Here is a 19969-nt window from a genome sequence, read left to right as displayed (position 1 = left end):
TTAACAAGACCAAAAGCTGGTTTTCTGAAAAACTCAACAAAACTGATAAACCATTGGCCAAACTGACAAAAGAAAAACAGGAGAGGAAGCAAATAACCCGAATAGGAAATGAGATGGGCGACATTACAACAGACCCAACTTAAATTAAAAGAATCATATCAGATTACTATGAAAAACTATACTCAAACAAATTTGAAAACCTAGAAGAAATGGATGAATTCATAGAAACACACCACCTACCTAAACTAACACAAACAGAGGTAGAACAACTAAATAGACCCATAACAAAAGAAGAGATTGAAAAGGTAATCAAAAAACTCCCAACAAAAAAAAGCCCTGGTCCGGACGGCTTCACTGCAGAGTTCTACCATACCTTCAGAGAAGAGTTAACATCACTACTACTAAAGGTATTTCAGAGCATAGAAAAGGACGGAATACTACCAAACTCATTCTATGAAGCCACCATATCCCTGATACCAGAACTAGGTAAAGACACCACAAGAAAAGAAAATTATAGACCTATATCCCTCATGAATGTAGATGCAAAAATCCTCAACAAAATTCTAGCCAACAGAATTCAACAACATATCAAAAAAATAATTCACCATGACCAAGTGAGATTCATACCAGGTATGCAGGGATGGTTCAACATTAGAAAAACAATTAATGTAATCCACCACATAAATAAAACAAAAGACAAGAATCACATGATTTTATCAACTGATGCAGAAAAGGCTTTTGACAAAGCTCAACACTCATTCATGATAAAAACTCTTAACCGAATAGGAATAGAAGGAAAATTTCTCAACATAATAAAGGGCATTTATACAAAGTCAACAGCCAACATCACCTGAAATGGAGAGAGCCTGAAAACATTCCCACTGAGATCGGGAACCAGACAAGGATGCCCTTTATCACCGCTCTTATCCAACTTTGTGCTGGAAGTCCTAGCCAGAGCAGTTAGGCTAGATAAAGAAATAAAGGGCATCCAGATTGGCAAGGAAGAAGTCAAAGTATATCTATTTGCAGATGACATGATCTTATACACAGAAAACCCTAAGGAATCCTCCAGAAAACTACTGAAACTAAGAGAAGAGTTCAGCAGAGTATCCGGATACAAGATAAACATACAAAAAATCAGTTGGATTCCTCTACACCAACAAAAAGAACGTCGAAGAGGAAATCACCAAATCAATGCCATTTACAGTAGCTCCCAAGAAGATAAAATACTTAGGAATAAATCTTACCAGAGATGTAAAAGACTTATACAAAGAAAACTACAGTACACTTCTGCAAGAAGCCAAAAGACACTTACATAAGTGGAAGAACATACCTTGCTCGCGGATAGGAAGAATTAACATTATAAAAATGTCTATTCTACCAAAAAGTCATCTATATATTTAATACAATTCTGATCCAAATCTCAAGGACATTCTTTAATGAGATAGAGAAACAATCACCAACTTCATATGGAAGGGAAAAAGGCCCCAGATAAATAAGGCATTAGTGAAAAAGAAGAACAAAGTGGGAGGCCTTACTTTACCTGATTTAGAACCTGTTATAGCACCACAGTAGTCCAGATAGTCTGTACTGGTACAACAATAGATACATGGACCTATGGAACAGAACTGAGAACCCAGACATAAATCCATCCAGACATGAGCAGCTGATATTTGACAAAGGCCCCAAAACAGTTAAATGGTGAAAAGATAGTCTTTTTAAAAAATGGTACTGGCATAACTGGATATCCATCTGCAAAAAAATGAAACAAAACCCATACCTCACTCTGTGCACAAAAACTAACTCAAAATGGATCAAAGACCTAAATATAAAATCTAAAACGATAAAGATCATGGAAGAAAAACTAGGGACAACGTTAGGAGCCCTAATGCATGGCATAAACCGTATAGAAAACATTATAAAGAACATAGAAGAAAAACTAGATAACTGGGAGCTCCTAAAAATCAAACACTTACGCTCATCCAAAGACTTCACCAAAAGTGTAAAAAGACTACCTACAGACTGGGAAAAAGTTTTTAGCTATGACATTTATGATCAGCGCCCGATCTCTAAAATCTACATGATACTGCAAAAACTCAACTGCAAAAAGACAAATAACCCAATTAAAAAATGGACAAAAGATATGAATAGATACTTCACTAAAGGAGACATTCGGGTAGCTAACAGAGAGATGAGGAAATGTTTACGATCACTAGCCATTAGAGAAATGCAGATCAAAGCTACAATGAGATTTCATCTCACTCCAACAAGGCTGGTATTAATCCAAAAAACACAAAATAATAAATGTTGGAGAGGCTGTGGAGAGATTAGAACACTTCTACACTGCTGGTAGGAATGTCAAATGGTACAACCACTTTGGAAATCGATTTGGCGCTTCCTTAAAAAGTTAGAAATGGAACTACCATACGATCCAGCAATCCCACTCCTTGGAATATATCCTAGAGAAAAAAGAGCCTTTACACGAACCAATATATGCACACCCATGTTTATTGCAGCTCTGTTTACAATAGCAAAAACATGGAAGCAACCAAGGGATGAATGGATAAATAAATTATGGTATATTCACACAATGGAATACTATGCATTGATAAAGAACAGTGAGGAATCTGTGAAACATTTCATAACATGGAGGAACCTGGAAGGCATTATGCTGAGTGAAATTAGTCAGTTGCAAAAGGACAAATATTGTATAAGACCACTATTATAAGAACTTGAGAAATAGTGTAAACTAAGAAGAAAACATTCTTTTGTGGTTACGAGAGGGGGGGTGGAAGAAAGGGTGGGAGAGGGGTCACTAATTAGATAGTAGATAAGAACTACTTTAGTGAAGGGAAAGACAGCACACAATACAGGGGAGGTCAGCACAATTGGACTAAACCAAAAACAAAGAAGTTTTCTGAATAAACCGAATGCTTCGAAGGCCAGCATAGCAGGGTCAGGGGTCTGGGGACTATGGTTTCAGGGGACATCTAAGTCAACTGGCATAATAAAATCTATTAAGAAAACATTCTGCATCCGACTTTGAAGAGTGGCGTCTGGGGTCTTAAGTGCTAGCAAGCAGCCATCTAAGATGCATCAATTGGTCTCAACTCACCTGGATCAAAGGAGAATGAAGAATACCAAGGACATAGGTGATTACGAGTCCAAGAGACAGAAAGGGCCACATGAACCAGAGACTACATCAGCCTGAGACCAGAAGAACTAGATGGTGCCTGGCTACAACTGATGACTACCCTGACAGGGAACACAACAGAGAACCCCTGAGGGAGCAGGAGAGTAGTGGGATGCAGACCCCAATTTCTCATAAGACCAGACTTAATGGTCTGACTGAGACTGGAAGGACCCCGGGGGTCACGGCCCCCAGACCTTCTGTTGGCCCAGGACTGGAACCATTCCCGAAGCCAACTCTTCAGACAGGGATTGGACTGGACAATGGGTTGGAGAGGGATGCTGGTGAGGAGTGAGCTTCTTGGATCAGGTGGACACTTGAGACTATGTTGGCAACTCCTGCTTGGAGGGGAGATGAGAGGGTGGAGGGGGTTAGAAGCTGGCAAAAAGGACACGAAAGGAGAGACTGGGGGGAGAGAGCAGGCTGTCTCATTAGGGGGAGAGTAATTGGGAGTGTGTAGCAAGGTGTATATGGGTTTTTGTGTGAGAGACTGACTTGATTTGTAAACTTTCACTTAAAGCACAATAAAAAATATTAAGGAAAAAAAAAAACCTAACTAATATGACAATATCTACAACTAAATTCCTTTCAGACGCATCTTAAAGACAACCAAAATTGCTCTTACCCCATCTCAAGCCCGAGGTCATGCCAGTGTCTCTATAACATCAATATTATTTCCATTCATCAAATTTCTCACAAAGGAACCCAGAGGTCCTCCTTGACACTTCACTCTTTCTCATACTCCATATGCAACTCAGTCGGCCCTTTGTATCTGTGTGTTCTGCGTCGGCAGATTCAATCTACCGCGGATCAAAAATATTTGGTAAAAAAATTTCCCAAAAACAAAACTTGAATTTGCCACGTGTGAGCACTACGCTGAATTGACATTAATGAAATGACGTGTAGGCATTCGCTGCTGTAGCCTCCAACCATTTCACACATCCTTAGTCTCTTTCAGGAGCTCTCATAGCGCAGTGGTTAAGAGCTCAGGCTGCTAACCCAAAAGTCGGCAGTTCGGATCCACCAGCTGCTCCTTGGAAATTCCATGGGCCAGTTCTACTCTGTCCTACTGGGTCGCTATGAGTCCGAATCAACTAGATGGCAATGGATTCAGTCTCTCTCCAGCACTCCTTATTTGAGCATTGTTCACTTCATGTCATTATTCCCTAAACAATACACTACTGTATAATAACTATTTACACAGCATTTATATTTACATAGCATTTATATTATATTATTATGTAATTATAAGTAATCTAGAGACGATTTAAAGTATGCTGGAGAACGTGCATAGGTTATATGCAAACACTTCACCATTTTACATAAGGTACTTGAGTGTCTACGGATTTTGCTATCTGTGGGATTCTTGGAACTAATTCCCTGCAGACACCAAAGGACAACTGTACATCACAAAATCTTGTCATTTCTAATACTAATATAGACTTCAAATCTGTCCACTGTTCTCAAAATCCATGCTATTACTCGGGTTCAAGCAACTATCATCTCTCAACCATTTCAAACAGCCTCATAATTGATCTTCTTCCTTCATTTTCTACACCCAGTAATCTTCAGGACTCAGAACCCAGAATTTAGAATTCAAATAGAATCACAATGAATTTCCAATGAAACCCAAAAGTCCTTAACACAACCTACCGGTTATACATGATCTCACCCCTAACCCACTCTTGTTTATCTCAGTACATCCATACAGGCCTTCTTTCCATTTCTTGAATTCACTAGCCTCTTCTGAACAGGAGAGTATTTGTCCACACTATTCCTCCTCCTCCTCCTCTTCCTCCTATTTCATCTGGCAAACTCATACTCATCATTTAGACTACTTCTGCAGAGAGAATGTTCCTGATGCGTTGAGCTAGGCCCAACCACGAAGGCTGGTCTGGGTTTGTAGACTGGTAAGAGTGGCATCTCAGCTTGGCTAAAATTATTTTCACTTTAGCTTACTCATGGCAGCCATCAGTCTACCACATCCACTCTCCCCTACTTTGGTAACTGGGGCATGGTTAACACAGTTAGGAACTCTATTTCCCTTGGTGTGGCCATGTGGCTGAGTTCAGGCAAACAGAATATGAGTTGATGCAATATGTGACATTTTCAGGCCATGCCCCTAAAAGATATGGGTGCCCTTTTCTGGTTTTCTATTTTTCTTCCGGGGTAAGGTAGACAAACAGTACTAGTGCAGCTATCTCAAACCTGGATATGTACTGAGGATGGCAGTGTTGTCCCAACAGCTCTGAACCATTTACATCTTAACTGTTATACAGGAGAGAAATATATTTCTATTTTCCTCTAAAACTGGATTTTTCTGTTACAGCACCTTAGTCTGTACCCTAATTAATACAGCACCTAAAGGGGAAACAACTAGTACAAAGGGTATATAAGATATATGGAATTTGAATATACCATATTTTACACAAATAACATGTAAAAAATTAGCATAGAGCACTTATGAAAATACCTTGTGGATGGGGGTAAAGGGAAGGCTAGGTTGGCAAAAAAAAGTAGAACTCACACGTTATCTGCATAAAAATATGGTAAAGCAAACCAAGCTCCACACTACTTCCACAGTTTCTCATGTTGGTGCACCTGAAATTCAGTCCTCAAAACAACTGACTCAGTGTCAGATTCCTGCGAGGCCACAGGAAAAAATGAATCTCAGGCTTTCTGCCTTTACTATTATGCTAGCGAGGGGCTCACCTGAGCCCTCTAGAGTCCATGCACTGCTGCATGAGACAATTCCTTGCTGCACCACACAGGCAAAGAGGCACATAGTTTTTGTTTTCCTGCATCATTGTGCCTAGAACAGGCCCACAGTTACTGTATCGCCCTTACTCTAAATTAGGACCTCCTGTTATTCTCTCTTTACACCCCGTTCCTTCTCTTTATAGCACTTGTCTCTATCTGTAATACTGGATAAGTGTTTGTTCACACAACGTAAGCTCCGTGAGAACAGGATTTACGAGTTCTTTTTCACCATTCTATACTCAGCACCTAACGTGTACAAGCATATAGCAGGTGCTCAATAAATATCTGTTGATGAGTGAGTGCATGAATGAATGAAGAAATTAGTAACCTGTCCCGGGCACACTTCCACATTTATTCCTGTAGTTTATGGAATCAGAAACTGTGTGTTGGGACCCAGGGAGACAACGCCTTTCAACATTCACCAGGCATTACGATATGAGTCAGATTTAGGAACCACTATTGGAGCCCTGCAGAGCCCTGGTGGTGCTGTGGTTAAGCCTTTGGTTGCTAACCAAAAGGTCAGCAGTTCAAATCCATCAGCTGCTCCCTGGAAACCCTATGGGACAGTGCTACTCTGTCCTAGCAGGTCACTATGAGTCGTAATTGACTTGATGGCAGTGGGTTTGTTTTTTTGGTTATTGGAGCCCTGGTGGCAGGAGGTGCCCCGATGGTGCAGAGGAACCCTGATGACGCAGTGGTTAAAATGCTTGGCTGCTAACCAAAAGGTCAGCAGTCTGAACCCACTAGATGCTCTGTGGGAGAAGGATGTGGTAGTCTGCTTCTGTAAAGATTTACAGCCTTGGATTTCCTATGTGGCAGTTCTGCTCCATCCTACAGGGTTGGTATGAGTCGGAACTGGCTCAGCGGTAGTGGGTTTTCGTTTAGTATTGTAGACACTGCTCACAACATCACATGCAAAAAAATAAAGTTTCATGAATATAGAAAAGCCAAGAACTTAAAGGAATAGAAATAATTTGAAAAGGCGACATCAAGGTCTTTTATCTTTTGGGTTTTTTTAATACTAGCAGTAAAAAGAGTGAGAAGCACGCTGTTAAGATGCTACAAAATCAAAAGACATCAGGAGAGGGGCCATGTAATTTAGTTGGGAATGAAAAGCCAAAAGAAGGCCAAGGAGCTTCGTGAGCGCTTAAAATCACCGCGAGTAACAAACCATAAATCAACCTTAGAATAGCAAAAGTACGGAGGCATAAAAGGGGAATCGCTAAAGCCTGGGTCATTGCACTCGCGGGAGAGACTCTCTCATTCAGCTGAGAGAAAATAACACAATTTTGTAAACGTTTGGAAGCACAGTTAATTAAGATTTGGGTTTTATTTTTTGTTTTTGTTTTGATTGGTCTGTTTTGTTTTGCATTTAAGGTTTATGTAAAAACAAACCAAGAAAACAGCAAATCTCTTAACGGTTCGCTTACAAACAAACAAACAAAAATACTTTTTGAATAATCACAACTCTGAAAATAACTATTTAAAAGAATGGTGAGTTTCCACAGACACCCAGGCGACTGTGCAGAAGCACGATGATTGCCATCACAACATGCTCTCCTTTGCCAGAGCCAGGAAATAAAAGGTTGCACTCATAGCCAAAAGAGTTTATTTTAAAAATGTTTCCAGGTTTCTTCCTTTCATTATTATGAAAGTCAGGTGAAAACGTCCTTATAAAATGTTCTAGGAGGTAACAGTAAACAAGGACTTTAAAAACAAATTCTCTTACGAAAGATAAAAGAAATGCAATTATATTTCTTTTCAACAATCATTTATTGAATGCCTACTATTTACGAAGCACTGCACCAGGGCAGGGGCAACGCTCAACAACTAGGTGCCTGCATCCTAGCAGCTTGGAGAGAGAGAGAATACATGACTCCACTTCTGCACAGGCACACTGAAAGCAATATCGTTTGTCTCCTGAAGTCCGCCCTATGAGCTAAATAAAATGTTCTCTAAATTACTTTAGAAGATAAATAAAATTGTGTTATCTTTCTAACCTAGCGACTCTCAAAGTTTGTTGAGGAGTTCACTTACACGATAAGGATTACAGCAGAGCTGTGGCAAACCTGGAACTAACATACTATCCTCTGGGGCCTTTTTTTTTTCTTTATAACATATATTATGACAATTGAACATGTTAAACCTTCATGTTAAATTAGAAAAAAATTCAATAATGAAGCATACATGTTGATTATTTGCATGGTTATTTTTTGTTGATACACTTTATTTTTAAAACTGATATAAAAATTCTCTGAAAAAGCCTACGCTTTTCCAAACTTATTCCCAAATAAACTAACTCACTTGAAGGTACATGTCCAAAATTCTCAGTGAGAGCTCTGGGGTGTTCTCTAGCTTTTTAGGCTTTTAATGATTGTTGGTGATTCAGAGCAGTGTGTGTGTTTTCTTTTCATATCATAATAAAACCATTAACCTATTCCTTGCTGAGACGCTTGAAAGCTTCACCATAACATGAATGGTATTTTATGTGAGATCATTTTGTAATGAGTCTTTTCGATGCTTCAGTAATTAAATATGCTTCATTCTATAACATACTGTGATCTACAGTGAACTGTATAATAGCTCTTAAAAAAAAAAAAGTGCACTATATTTTCGATACAAACTCGCAGTGGGAAATGGAAAATCATTTTCCAATAGTGTTTATACTAGGTGAAAATTAGCTTAAAAATGGCACTGAAAATCCTAATTTAAATCAAATTGGTCACACTGCTATTTCTTTAATAAGACCAGAATGGAGACTAAGCTACTACAGTAAAATTTTAAAAGCGTTATTCATTCCACTGTGTATCATCTTTATATAAGAGGAATCATGGTCCAGTGTTCAGGGCACAGGCCTGAGAATCAATCTGTCTGAAGAACTAAAGCCTCAGATACACCATTAATGGTGTACATTCTGTAGCTTCATTTTCTTATCTAAAACAAGAATATGAATATTGACCTGTCTTAAGAGTGTTATTTTTTACCACCTAATGAGTTAAAATTATTTAAGAACAGTTAAGCAATATATACCAAAATTCACTTTCTTATTGTAATGAATATTCTCATGCATGTAACTTTTTCAAATCTCAATTCTAACTGCAGTTTGTCTATAAGAGTTAGTTTATAATTGTTTTAACATTCATTGGAGGACAAATTTCCTAAATCTTATTAAATTCTAATTATTAGTTTAATTTTCCAATAAGTGTCTTGTCCTGTTTATTATTTTTGAAATATGTAATAACCCAAACCAAACCCACTGCCATCGAGTTGATTCCGACTCGTAGCAACCTACCTCAGAAATACATCTTAAATTGTTATTGAAACTAAATTTGCATGTATATTCAGAATATGAAGTCTCAAAAGTGAGTTTTCTTAAATTAAAATGAACTCATTTGACATTTCAAATGCTTAGTTCAACTAATTTTTCCCCCACACTTAAAAACATATCACAATAACTTCAATTGATCTTGTTACGTATAGCCCTAAAATTTACTTTAATTCAACACACTTGAACTACGTACATTTGAAGGTACTCATTTGACATAGCCTTGAAAAAAATAAACCCACAATATATTCATAGACAAAAATTACAAAAGTATATTTTAATGCATCTATTGCCTTTAAAAGTTATTCCATGTAATAATCGATATTGTTAAATTCACGCCCAATAAAATATTTTTTTTCTTTTAATAATACAAATCTATAGTGAAATGATGAAATCGAAAAACAGTGTTCTTGTCAGAAGACAGGAAAAGACTTTTTTTTCCCTCCCTTAAGGAAAACAAAGGATTCCTGAAAGCTTTTCCCTGATTTATTTTTCCAATTTTAAATACCTTAAGAGTAGCGGAACTGCTACTGGCATGGTAGTATTTCTAACAGTCAATAAATCTAAAATATTATGTGTGAATATTGGAATGAAGCCATTAAGAAGATTACAGCATGCAACACAGCAGAGGGTCCACAGGAAAAAAGAACTAGTAATTCAGGACAACTGTGACCACTGACCTTTGAACAGCCAAGACCACTGGTCAATCTGACACAATAATAGAGTGCACATGCATAGAAAGTCATCTAGCCTGTAATTATAATTTAAATGCCTTGGTGAATGATTTTAAAAGGCCGCTATTTAAATCTCAGTTAATCTATTAAACAATCAGACAATATGAACAGTAGTTATTTTCAGGCTTCAATTATACTTTATTAATTCAAACTGCACAAAAAAAATTTTATTAAGAGCATTTGTGACTTTAACATGTCTCATTTAAAACATTTACAGTTGCATAAAACATAACATGATGCTTTATCATCTTTTCTCCAGAACTATGAGCTTTTTTTTTTTTTTTTATGAGCTAGCTTTTGGAATGTCTTACACAATCACCTAGAGTTATTTTTAGAAAATGACTATAACTTTAAAGCATCTCATATTTTCAGTAAATGGTCCTCACTTCACTTCAGAGCTATCTCGATTTGTTCATCCTTCAGATTTGTCAATAACTTTGTGGCCCTTAATTTCAAGCATATATACCATTATATATACACCACTTTGCAATATTCTTTCAATCTATACTTTTTAGTATTTAATAATGTTTAATTATCCTGTTTCTTATAAGTAAACCAAAGGCTGCTTCCCTCCGTCATTTTATATACCTAGACTTTAATATATTTTTTAGTACTGTTTCCTTTTCCAGATAGCTAAATAAATGTTTTAATTATCAAACTAATTCTACTGGGAAAGTGGCACTTCTCAATTTAAAAGTCACCGATCCAAACATTAAAATTTAAAAGATTGCTTTTCTCAAAGAATCATCTATCATTAAGTTGATTATAAAAATTTCAATATCATAAGCCTAAGAACTGAACTTCTGTCTCTCTTTTTTTTTCTTTCTCTCTCTTTTTTTTTTTTTTTTTTAAATAAACGAGCTTTCCTCCTTAGGGCATTAACAGTAGAAAATACATGCATATATGGAATGCATTCTTAAAAGTTGGAACTGTATTTTCACTAATTATTTCTATATCCAGTGAAGAACACTTTGATGGACTTCTAAATGAATAACTCTAATGATTTCTAGCAGCTTCTGCAAAATTTTTATAATGAGGCAATCTACTTATAATGAGCTAAAAAGATAATGTAATTGTTCACTGGCTTGAGTTTGGATTTGTTCGTACATAGTAAAATTTTACCAGAGCAAAATACAGTACTTCAATTTTAATTTTCTGTAAGGTCAGCAAATATTTTAGGCTATTGATGGACATAAATAGTCTGATTTCAACTTTAAAACTATTTTTCCTAGGACTAGCCTATAAGAACAATAAAAGGTTTGCAGCATTTTTTTAGTTTGAGATGTTTAAATTCACTTATTCAAACTCCTTAATAACGGATTTCAAAATACTTGCAATATTACAAAAGAATATATTCTGTGGGGTTTTTTATTCCCAAATTTTAAAATCCTTGAAAAGAATGGGGATTTTTAAAGAGGGTTATTTTAACTTAGAACTATATTATAAAGATATTTTTAAATAGCCATTGGAACATATATAGGAACAGTACTAGTTTGCATTTCTGCCCTGTACTAAGGAATACCAAGGCCAAAAAAAAAAAAAAAACACTTTTGAAGACTATTTAACATGAAATGCAGAATATGTCCCATTATAAGCTGCAGACATACACACACACACACCCCCTGCAAGATCAAAGACCAGAAGAGAACTGGCACTCAATTTATCAGCCTTTACAGACAAAAGACAGTTTTCGTCAATTCAAAAGGATCAGATGTCTTTTATGACAAACTGGGTTTGCAGTTTAATTTACAAATAGAATTCTAAGTAAGCAGTGTTTGCTCTGCCAAAGCAAATGACAAACAGTGTAGGTTTTCATTCTTGCGGCCCTCAGCAGGATAGAAAAGATTAAAATAAAACTGAAATAATTTAGAGAAAACAAATAAATGTTTCAGAAAGTTGGGGGGGGGGGATCAAAGCCAGAATTTTCTGACCCCAACTGTACAAGCATTTCTTATTATATTGACCACTGCCATCAGATCATTAATTAAAAGGAAAAGCACTGGCAGGTGGCAGGGAAGCAAAAGCCGATAATTGGCCCCCTTCTTCTTCTTGCCTTCAAAAACTCTCTCATTCTTTTGCAAGACATGCCACTAGGCAGACAGAAATGCCTACTTTGTAATATAATGATTAAGATGAGATGAAGAGACTTCCGTTTAAAGAAGCTCTGCCTAATGAATGCATCTAGCTTTTTAATTATGATCCTACTTTTACAATAAGGGATATGATGTTCCATTCAACATCTTCTCAACTGCCAAAAGGTAAAAATATTAAATATAGAATCCACATTGATTCCGCTTACCACGTGAACACACCCAATCCTTTTATTTTAGACAGAAAAAGTGGAAAAAATAACTCCTAGTAATTCAAGGGTCAGGCAGAAAACATAGGTATTGCTCACTGGAAAATATCCTTCAGACTTACCACATCACTTGGTAGGTTGCTCAAGTCATTAAATGGTGATTCTAAAGTGTTTGTGTCAACATTTAACATAACCACATCTTCCAATGATTTATTTTTCACTCTCTGTTTAAAAAACACAATGGTGAATGAGCATCTTAGTATATTTTCTTAATAAAACTATAATAAGTTGGCAACAGAGAAAATTATCTTAATGCATTAGTCACAGCAAAAGAAAACAGGAAAATCCTGCATCATAAAATAAACATAAACAACTTTACCTTCTCTGCAACTACAACCAGTTCAAAAAGATGATTTGAAAAAAGATGTTTAAAATAGAATGTTTGCTCATTTAAACATATTTAGTTTGAAGATAGATGAACATATTTAATCAAGAAAATATAATGACCAATAAGATAGGTATACCTAAACTAAATTGCAAAAACTTCTATTCTTTAAAATTTATCAAACTGAATTTCAATCCCAAGATATGAGAATTTGTATCCAGCTCTGTATTTTTAGCATAAATCATATTGCAAGTCTAACATAAACCAATAACTCTATGACTACAGTATTAAACTGCTATGTTTTCAACTAATACTTTTTCTATATATTCCACACCAATATGTATAAGCTGATGATGAAGAATAAAAGTTGAAAAACGAAAAATGATAGAGAGGAGTAATACAGAATTTATTGCTAGTAAAAAGTCTCAATGAATTTCAATATAAAGGATCAAATTTACAGCCTATCAGATTAATTATTTTGACCTGTTTGACAGTTTGGTCAAAATGGTCAAATTAGTTGAGTATGTAGATAAATGAAATCAAATTAGAATTTCCTCATTTTCATATCCTTAAATAAAGGAAATATTTTATATTCATTTTTCCTATTTAAATCAGTATGTGAACTTAAATTTTATGGATATAAAATTCTAGTAGTCTTATTTAAATGACAGCAAATAGTATTATTCCTTAGCACAAATAAGTAACATGCTCATTAATGAAATATACCCAGCAATTCAGAATTCCACATTGTATAGGTCAACTGGCAATATGTCAATTAATTAATTTCAGTGTTGCATTTTTTTAAGTGACATTCTCAAATAATAGACACTTTTTAAAAATAATTTGTTAAATACATTACATTTTTTAATTGGCCCAATCAATTACTTCAAAACTGAAATTTCTCTGATCTGTTTAGAATTTCAAACCTCTGCGTATTAGATAGAATGTTAACATTTGTTAGGGAACTGGTAGTCTAGTGTAGGGAATTTCTATGTGGTACGGAAGCCACCCAGCCTAGGTGCAGTGTGGATCCTCAGGGGAACACATGATTCTAAACACATGATTCTATCTTGTAAAAGACATTACAATTATTCTAAAGTAAGACTTAAAAGATGCTCCATTCCTAAGATATTAGCAGAGAATCACTTTTAATAGCGATGCTATTACAAAAATATAAATACACTCATTTCCTTCTCTTTTCATGTGTATGCATGTGATACACACACGTAAAAAAGCTTAAATATATAAATTTATGGTTATCTATAAATTGACTAAAAGATAATTATAAAAATGACCTATTCTACAAGCAAAAATATATTTATATAAATGCCATCTGCATGGAAAAATCTAAGCCATAATTTTGATATTCATCTTTAATTTTAAATTGTCCCTGTGAGAGAAACTGTAAAGATAATCCTGATGAATTTTTTATGTATTAAAAATCTGATGAATTTTAAAGGGATAAAATAAGTTAGCCTAAGCCTAGAATAATGGCTATATGCCCCCAAAATGTTTTATACTGACCATAACACTAAGCTCTGAATAAAGGAAATTGGCATTAAGATGAAATGCGTATTTTTTAAAGTTGCCTCTTAGTTTCAAAAGTCTGCTAATAGGTGAATATTAAATTTAGTTCAAAGTGCTACACAATAAGAATGGGAAAAAGTATTCAATAAACCAGTAAAGTAAGACTCCCTTAAAGTGAGAATAACTCTACAGAAGCAAAAAAATAATAACAGTAATATAATTAAAATAATTGTTTTAAGGTTTAGATTAGTGTCAGTTTTTTATCTATTTTTTTCTTCAGTATCAGATTTTAGCTATTTTTTTTTTTCCTAAATAAGAGTGGAAACTCATATAGCATATATAATGGTACCTCTTTCTCTGTCTCATATTTTCATATCTCATAAATTCATAATATTCTTTGAATGGGGAAAGAATAAGAAAATAGGAAAAAAGAATTTGCCTTCTTCAAAAATAAGATGATAATATTAAGACAGATTGAAACGCGTATAAGAGCAACCAAAAAAAATCAGTTTCCTTTGAGTTGATCCAGGCTTAGAAGACCTCAGGTATGTCAGGGTAGAACTGTGCTCCAGAGAGTTTCCCATGGCTGATTTTTCTGGAGTGGATTGCAGACCTTTCTTTTGACATGCCTCTGAGTGGACTTGAACCGCTAACCTTTAGGTTTGCAGCAAGCACATTAACCATTTGTAGTATCCAGGGACTCCATAAGAGCAACAGTAGCTGCTTAAAGTTTATAGCTTTTCCTCACACTCTCTCTAGATGTCTTCCCTGCAATGTAACTATAAATGTGTATTATGCACATTAATGCAAAGAAATGACACAATGGCAGCAATCACATGATCTTCTGGAATTTGGACATTTCATTCAGAATCTTTTGTATATCGATAAGTAAGATAATTCTCACATTTATAGCAAGATAAATGAATAGCTCTTAGCACCTACTAAATTATTCCTCATCACTTACAGGACTTAGTCTGCTTTGAGTTCTAATCTAAAGTCTATTTTTCACCCTTTATTTTAGAAGCAAATTTATATTTTAAAAGGGACTTCCAGCCATCTTTTACTCACAATTACATAAAAAGGTGATTTTAAAAAAAAAAGTTTCAAAGGACATTCACTTCATGTGTCTTTGAAAATTAGGTTTAGAACTCTTTATACAACTGATAAAACGTGTTGAAACTGCGTTGACCAAAATGGATAGAAAAAGAGAATATTTTGTGTCTTTCTTTAAAAAATAAAAATTGGTTGTAATTGCAGCCAAACGAAATGCAAAAAATATTACTCAAGCTCAGTCTCACTATTATGTCAATCTCTTGTTTTTTCACTCTTCTATAATTCAATTATAGAAACATTTTTATTAAATACAAAAGCACAAAAAATAGAAATTTTAGTGAAAAAAAAATCTGCCTAATGATGATACACTAGGAATGAAATTGTAGAATGTATACTACCTTGTAACAGATTAAAGAGACTATTACTAAACAGTACTCAATTGGTTTAAAAGAATTTCTAAAGTTCCTGGTATACCTCTTCATTCACTGTTATACTAAATAAAACTGATTATTAAGACAGAAAGTCTAGGGCACAATTACACAGGTACTGAGATTTAAACATTCTCTCTTAATGATAGGAGCCAATTTAAAGTTACAATGGACTTTTCTCCAAGATAACACTTTAATTTGCCCCTTATAAAGAGTGCAACTTTCTCTATACGTTCCAAAAAGCATGTGATAAATTTAATTAAATATTTAAAATATGTACCCTTTTCTATAGTATTTTGTAAAAATCAAATTATTTGTTTTAAAAGTTGCATCATGATGCAAGATAACATCAATATTACAGTTACTCAGCAACATTTATTTTTTATCCCTATAAATAAATATATTGTAGAAATTACATATCCTATTAGACATATAAAAGAGACAAATATATTTATATAAATATATATATAACCCACTGTGATTCTGACTCATAGTGACCACATAGGACAGAGTAAAACTGCCCCATAGTGTTTCCAAGGCTGTAAATCTTTATGGAAGCAGACTGCCACATCTTTTTCATATATATATTACTAATAACAAATTTGATAGCTCTTCTTCTGAAACTAACAACCAGCCATGGTTAGGTTTTGTGTAAAGTCAAACTACTGAATAATAAAATGCCAGTCATATATTCTACAATCTCATAATAGATTAAATGCCTATTCATTTATGTTTTCTGTTACATAATTTGTTCTTTCACTGCAAATGCCTTGGCATGTAAGAACAAGTTTTCTATAATTGAATAAAATATAAGGAGTCAATAATGTCATCCAATTCAGACCTCAGTATTAAACACAAATCAAACCTACTAAGGAAATCCATTAAGATGTACCCTTTATTACCAGTCCAAACCAAAACCCACTGCCGCCAAGTCGATTCCAACTCACAGCGACCCTATAGGACAGAGTAGAACTGCTCCACAGAGTTTCCAAGGAGGGCCTAGCGGATTTGACCTGCTGACCTCTTGGTTAGCAGCCGTAACACTTAATCACTACACCACCAGAGTTTCCTTATTACCAGTAGAACTCACAAAAATTTCTGCCCAAGCATTTTGTGAAAATAAAAAAAACGACCTAAACAAAAAAAAAAAAATTAAAAAGTCCAAAACTGACTATAGCACATGCAGAATTCCATAATCCAGGCCTTCTGTATGGGAACAAGTCTCTCCCTACATAGTCCTCAAGAGTTTTAAAATAATCACCAGTATTTCCTTGATCATTTAAAATGAGGACTTACGGTGTATACAGTGACAAAGATAAATATAAAAAGATACTTTTTATTAATAAAATAATTTCAATAAATATAAAAAACACTCAAATAAGTGTAAAAATGAGTTATTTAGGTTAAATTGTTGTTCATCAGAAATTGGGTTAAAGATAATATGCATGACTAGCTCAAAACCAAATTAATTCCAATAGAACTAAAATCCGCCAACGTAATGATGACACTCAATTGATCAAGTGTTTTGTTTTGATCCAAACCTTTTGTTTATTTTGTTAAGATGCTGATCTTCTAAGACGTCTCACTGATAAAGGTCAAGGTGTTTCACTACAGTGATGACTCGTGACAAAAATCATTTGGAATGAGATGGTGACAATGCAAATAAGTTACTAAACTTTAAATTTCCCAAAAGGACTGAAAATGTTTTCCTCTTATGATTCATAATTATCTAAAATTTGACTTTCAAAATATAGGTCTGAGAAAGAAATACAAAAGATTCTAAGTTACCATAAAGAAAGTGGTTGATCAAAGACTAGTCTGTTAGTATTTAACACTTAGCATACAATGTCTTAGAAACTCTGGTGGTGCGGTGGTTAAATGCTAAGGTCTGCAGTTTGAATCCACTGGGCCCTCCTTGGAAACTCTACAGGGCAGTTCTACTCTGTCCTATAGGCTCGCTATGAGATGGAATCTACTCAACGGCAACAGGCTTCGTTTGGTTTGGTTTATGCAACTTCTACCAAATACAACCTATTTTCATTGAAGATTGTCATTTAGTGTGCTAATTTAAATGAAATTATTTCAATATTACCTTTTTCAAAATAACCATGTAAGTATATTATATATATGAGACTAGTCATTGCTTTGTACTATTCCCATTTATTTTCATTCAAAACAAAACTTTTAACTATTATTTTTATAAGTTAATTTATTACTATCTCATGTCTGAAAGATACTCACCTCTATGAGGCTGGAGTGTATTCCAATCAGGTATGGCATTGGGGCACTAAATTAAAAATATATGTGTATATATTCATACAGTTCACTGAAACTTAAACAACTATGTAAGTATTTCAGAATGCTTAAAATGAAATTTATTAAATGCATAGCTCTATCAAAGCACCACATTACAGATATTTAAAATTATTCCATATTTAAAACTCAAATTTAATTTTAGAGGTCTTTAGTATACTCAAATTAAGGTTGATTTACATAAAATTTTTAAATAAAGAGTTGTAATCCTAAAAAACTTTTTTTATTTAAGAAGATTATCAGGTCTAGGCCATAGTCTGAGTTGAATCTTTTCCACATACTTTATAGCAAATATATCTGAAATACTCATCAAATGTACTCACATTTTGTACACATTTTTCTTACTCAACTAAATGCTTATCTCTGTGATTCTCCTAATGCATTTTCATTCTTTCATACCTACTATCCATCAGTCAGTCAGTCTCAGTCACCACATATGTACTGAGTCCTACTGTGTGCTAGGCACTGTCCCAGAACCAGGGGTGCAAAGGTAAATAAGCTCCTCTCCTAATGTGATCCTGTCTCTGTGCTATCTTAACTCTCACATATCTTGCCTTTTATTTAAACTTTATAAATTCAGATTTATCCCACTTTCACTTTTACTAATAAAATAATTTCAATAAATATAAAAATACTCAAATAAGTGTAAGGATGACTCTGAATTAATTAATTCAACATATTATATTTGGAACATACAATATGTCTACCCCCATGGAGTTCCTACCCTACAGGAGAATATGGAATGTAAATAGTTCTTGTAACACATAAAATCAGAATTACTAGTATTTTCAGAAATATTTCTCATGAAATACAAGAAGGAAGCTATTCAATCTGACTTTTCAAATCAAAAATATTATTTAACAGGAAAACATAAGAATGCACAGATGTCTGCATAGGTAATATATGTGAATAAGTGCCTATTTCAAAATAAAACACTGTTAGCAAATCTTTACAGAAATCTTTGTGCTCTACTGAACATAAACCTCTTCTGTTAATGAAAACGTATAACCCTCTTTCTCAGAGGATCTACATACTCTTCCAGACATCACTGTCATCCCTGAAATAGAGCTGTCCAAACTTGTGCATGTCCAGTTTACCTCTGAGAACCAGTAATAGATTAAAAAAAAAAAAAGTAAGAACCTCAACAGACTCAGAGTTTTCAAAATAACCTCAAATGGTTCCACATTTATTTATCGATGGCTAAACACTAGCCGATATATCATGAATTCTCCTTAACCTATACATTCTAGTTTATTACTTCTTATTGTACTAGGTTCTAATTCCCAGCTGTCTTTATCTGTTGTGGCTTTGTACCTTTCCTATTTTGGTTTTTGTTGTTGTTATTGTTTAATACAACAGACCACCTGGAATTGATCTGATATTCTGGATATTTCATTTGACCAAAAATTGGCAACTACTGACAGGCCTTGATATCCTTAAGACCTAACAGATTTTCTGCCTTCAAAAGGAAATGGGAGGAACAAATGTAGACTGTTCCAATTTTGCTTAAATAAGGGAAGCCTGGTACTAGCTCAAGCTCTCAACCATGGAATTCCTTTTGTGACTCCACAGAAGACATAAAATACATGTTATTAATTACTCTGAGCTCCCACGACTGGGTTCAGACAACCTTCACAAAACAGGCAACTCTCAAGATCTTAATTATGTCAAGCCTTGCCACATCCAAAATAGTATTAAATTATTAAATTCGCTGTGCAAATTACCAATTCAGCCCAGGTTAGGTTATCCTACCCACAAAATTTATAGTACACAAAGTCCATAGTAACTTAAATTTCAAAGAACATTTTAATAAAATGAATGTTAATCAGAATATTTAAAAGCCTCCTAAAAATAAAATTATTATGTCCACTTTACAGATGTTGGGGGGCTACCAGGTGAATCAGAGTTTCCTAAAATCAGAGCCAAAAGTGGTAAATAACCTGTTGAAGTCCTAG

The 19969-nt window shown here is 34.5% G+C and overlaps 1 protein-coding gene across 15 annotated transcripts in view; it reads right to left on the bottom strand.

Moving 5' to 3' along the window:
* DENND1B (DENN domain containing 1B) overlaps positions 1–19969 on the bottom strand; it is a 287699-nt gene that overhangs the window by 100151 nt on the left and 167579 nt on the right. For all 15 annotated transcript variants that reach the window (XM_064273444.1, XM_064273448.1, XM_064273449.1 and 12 more), the window contains 2 exons: positions 17943–17988; positions 12431–12532 (listed from right to left, as the gene is read on the bottom strand). In XM_064273444.1, coding sequence (XP_064129514.1) covers positions 12431–12532; positions 17943–17988 — 148 coding nt within the window. The remainder of the gene's footprint in view (positions 1–12430; positions 12533–17942; positions 17989–19969) is intronic.

The sequence above is a fragment of the Loxodonta africana genome, chromosome 20 (assembly GCF_030014295.1).
Source record: "Loxodonta africana isolate mLoxAfr1 chromosome 20, mLoxAfr1.hap2, whole genome shotgun sequence".
Taxonomy (NCBI): Eukaryota; Metazoa; Chordata; class Mammalia; order Proboscidea; family Elephantidae; genus Loxodonta; species Loxodonta africana.
Note: the sequence above shows the minus strand (reverse complement) of the source record. Positions and strands in the feature narration are given on the sequence as shown.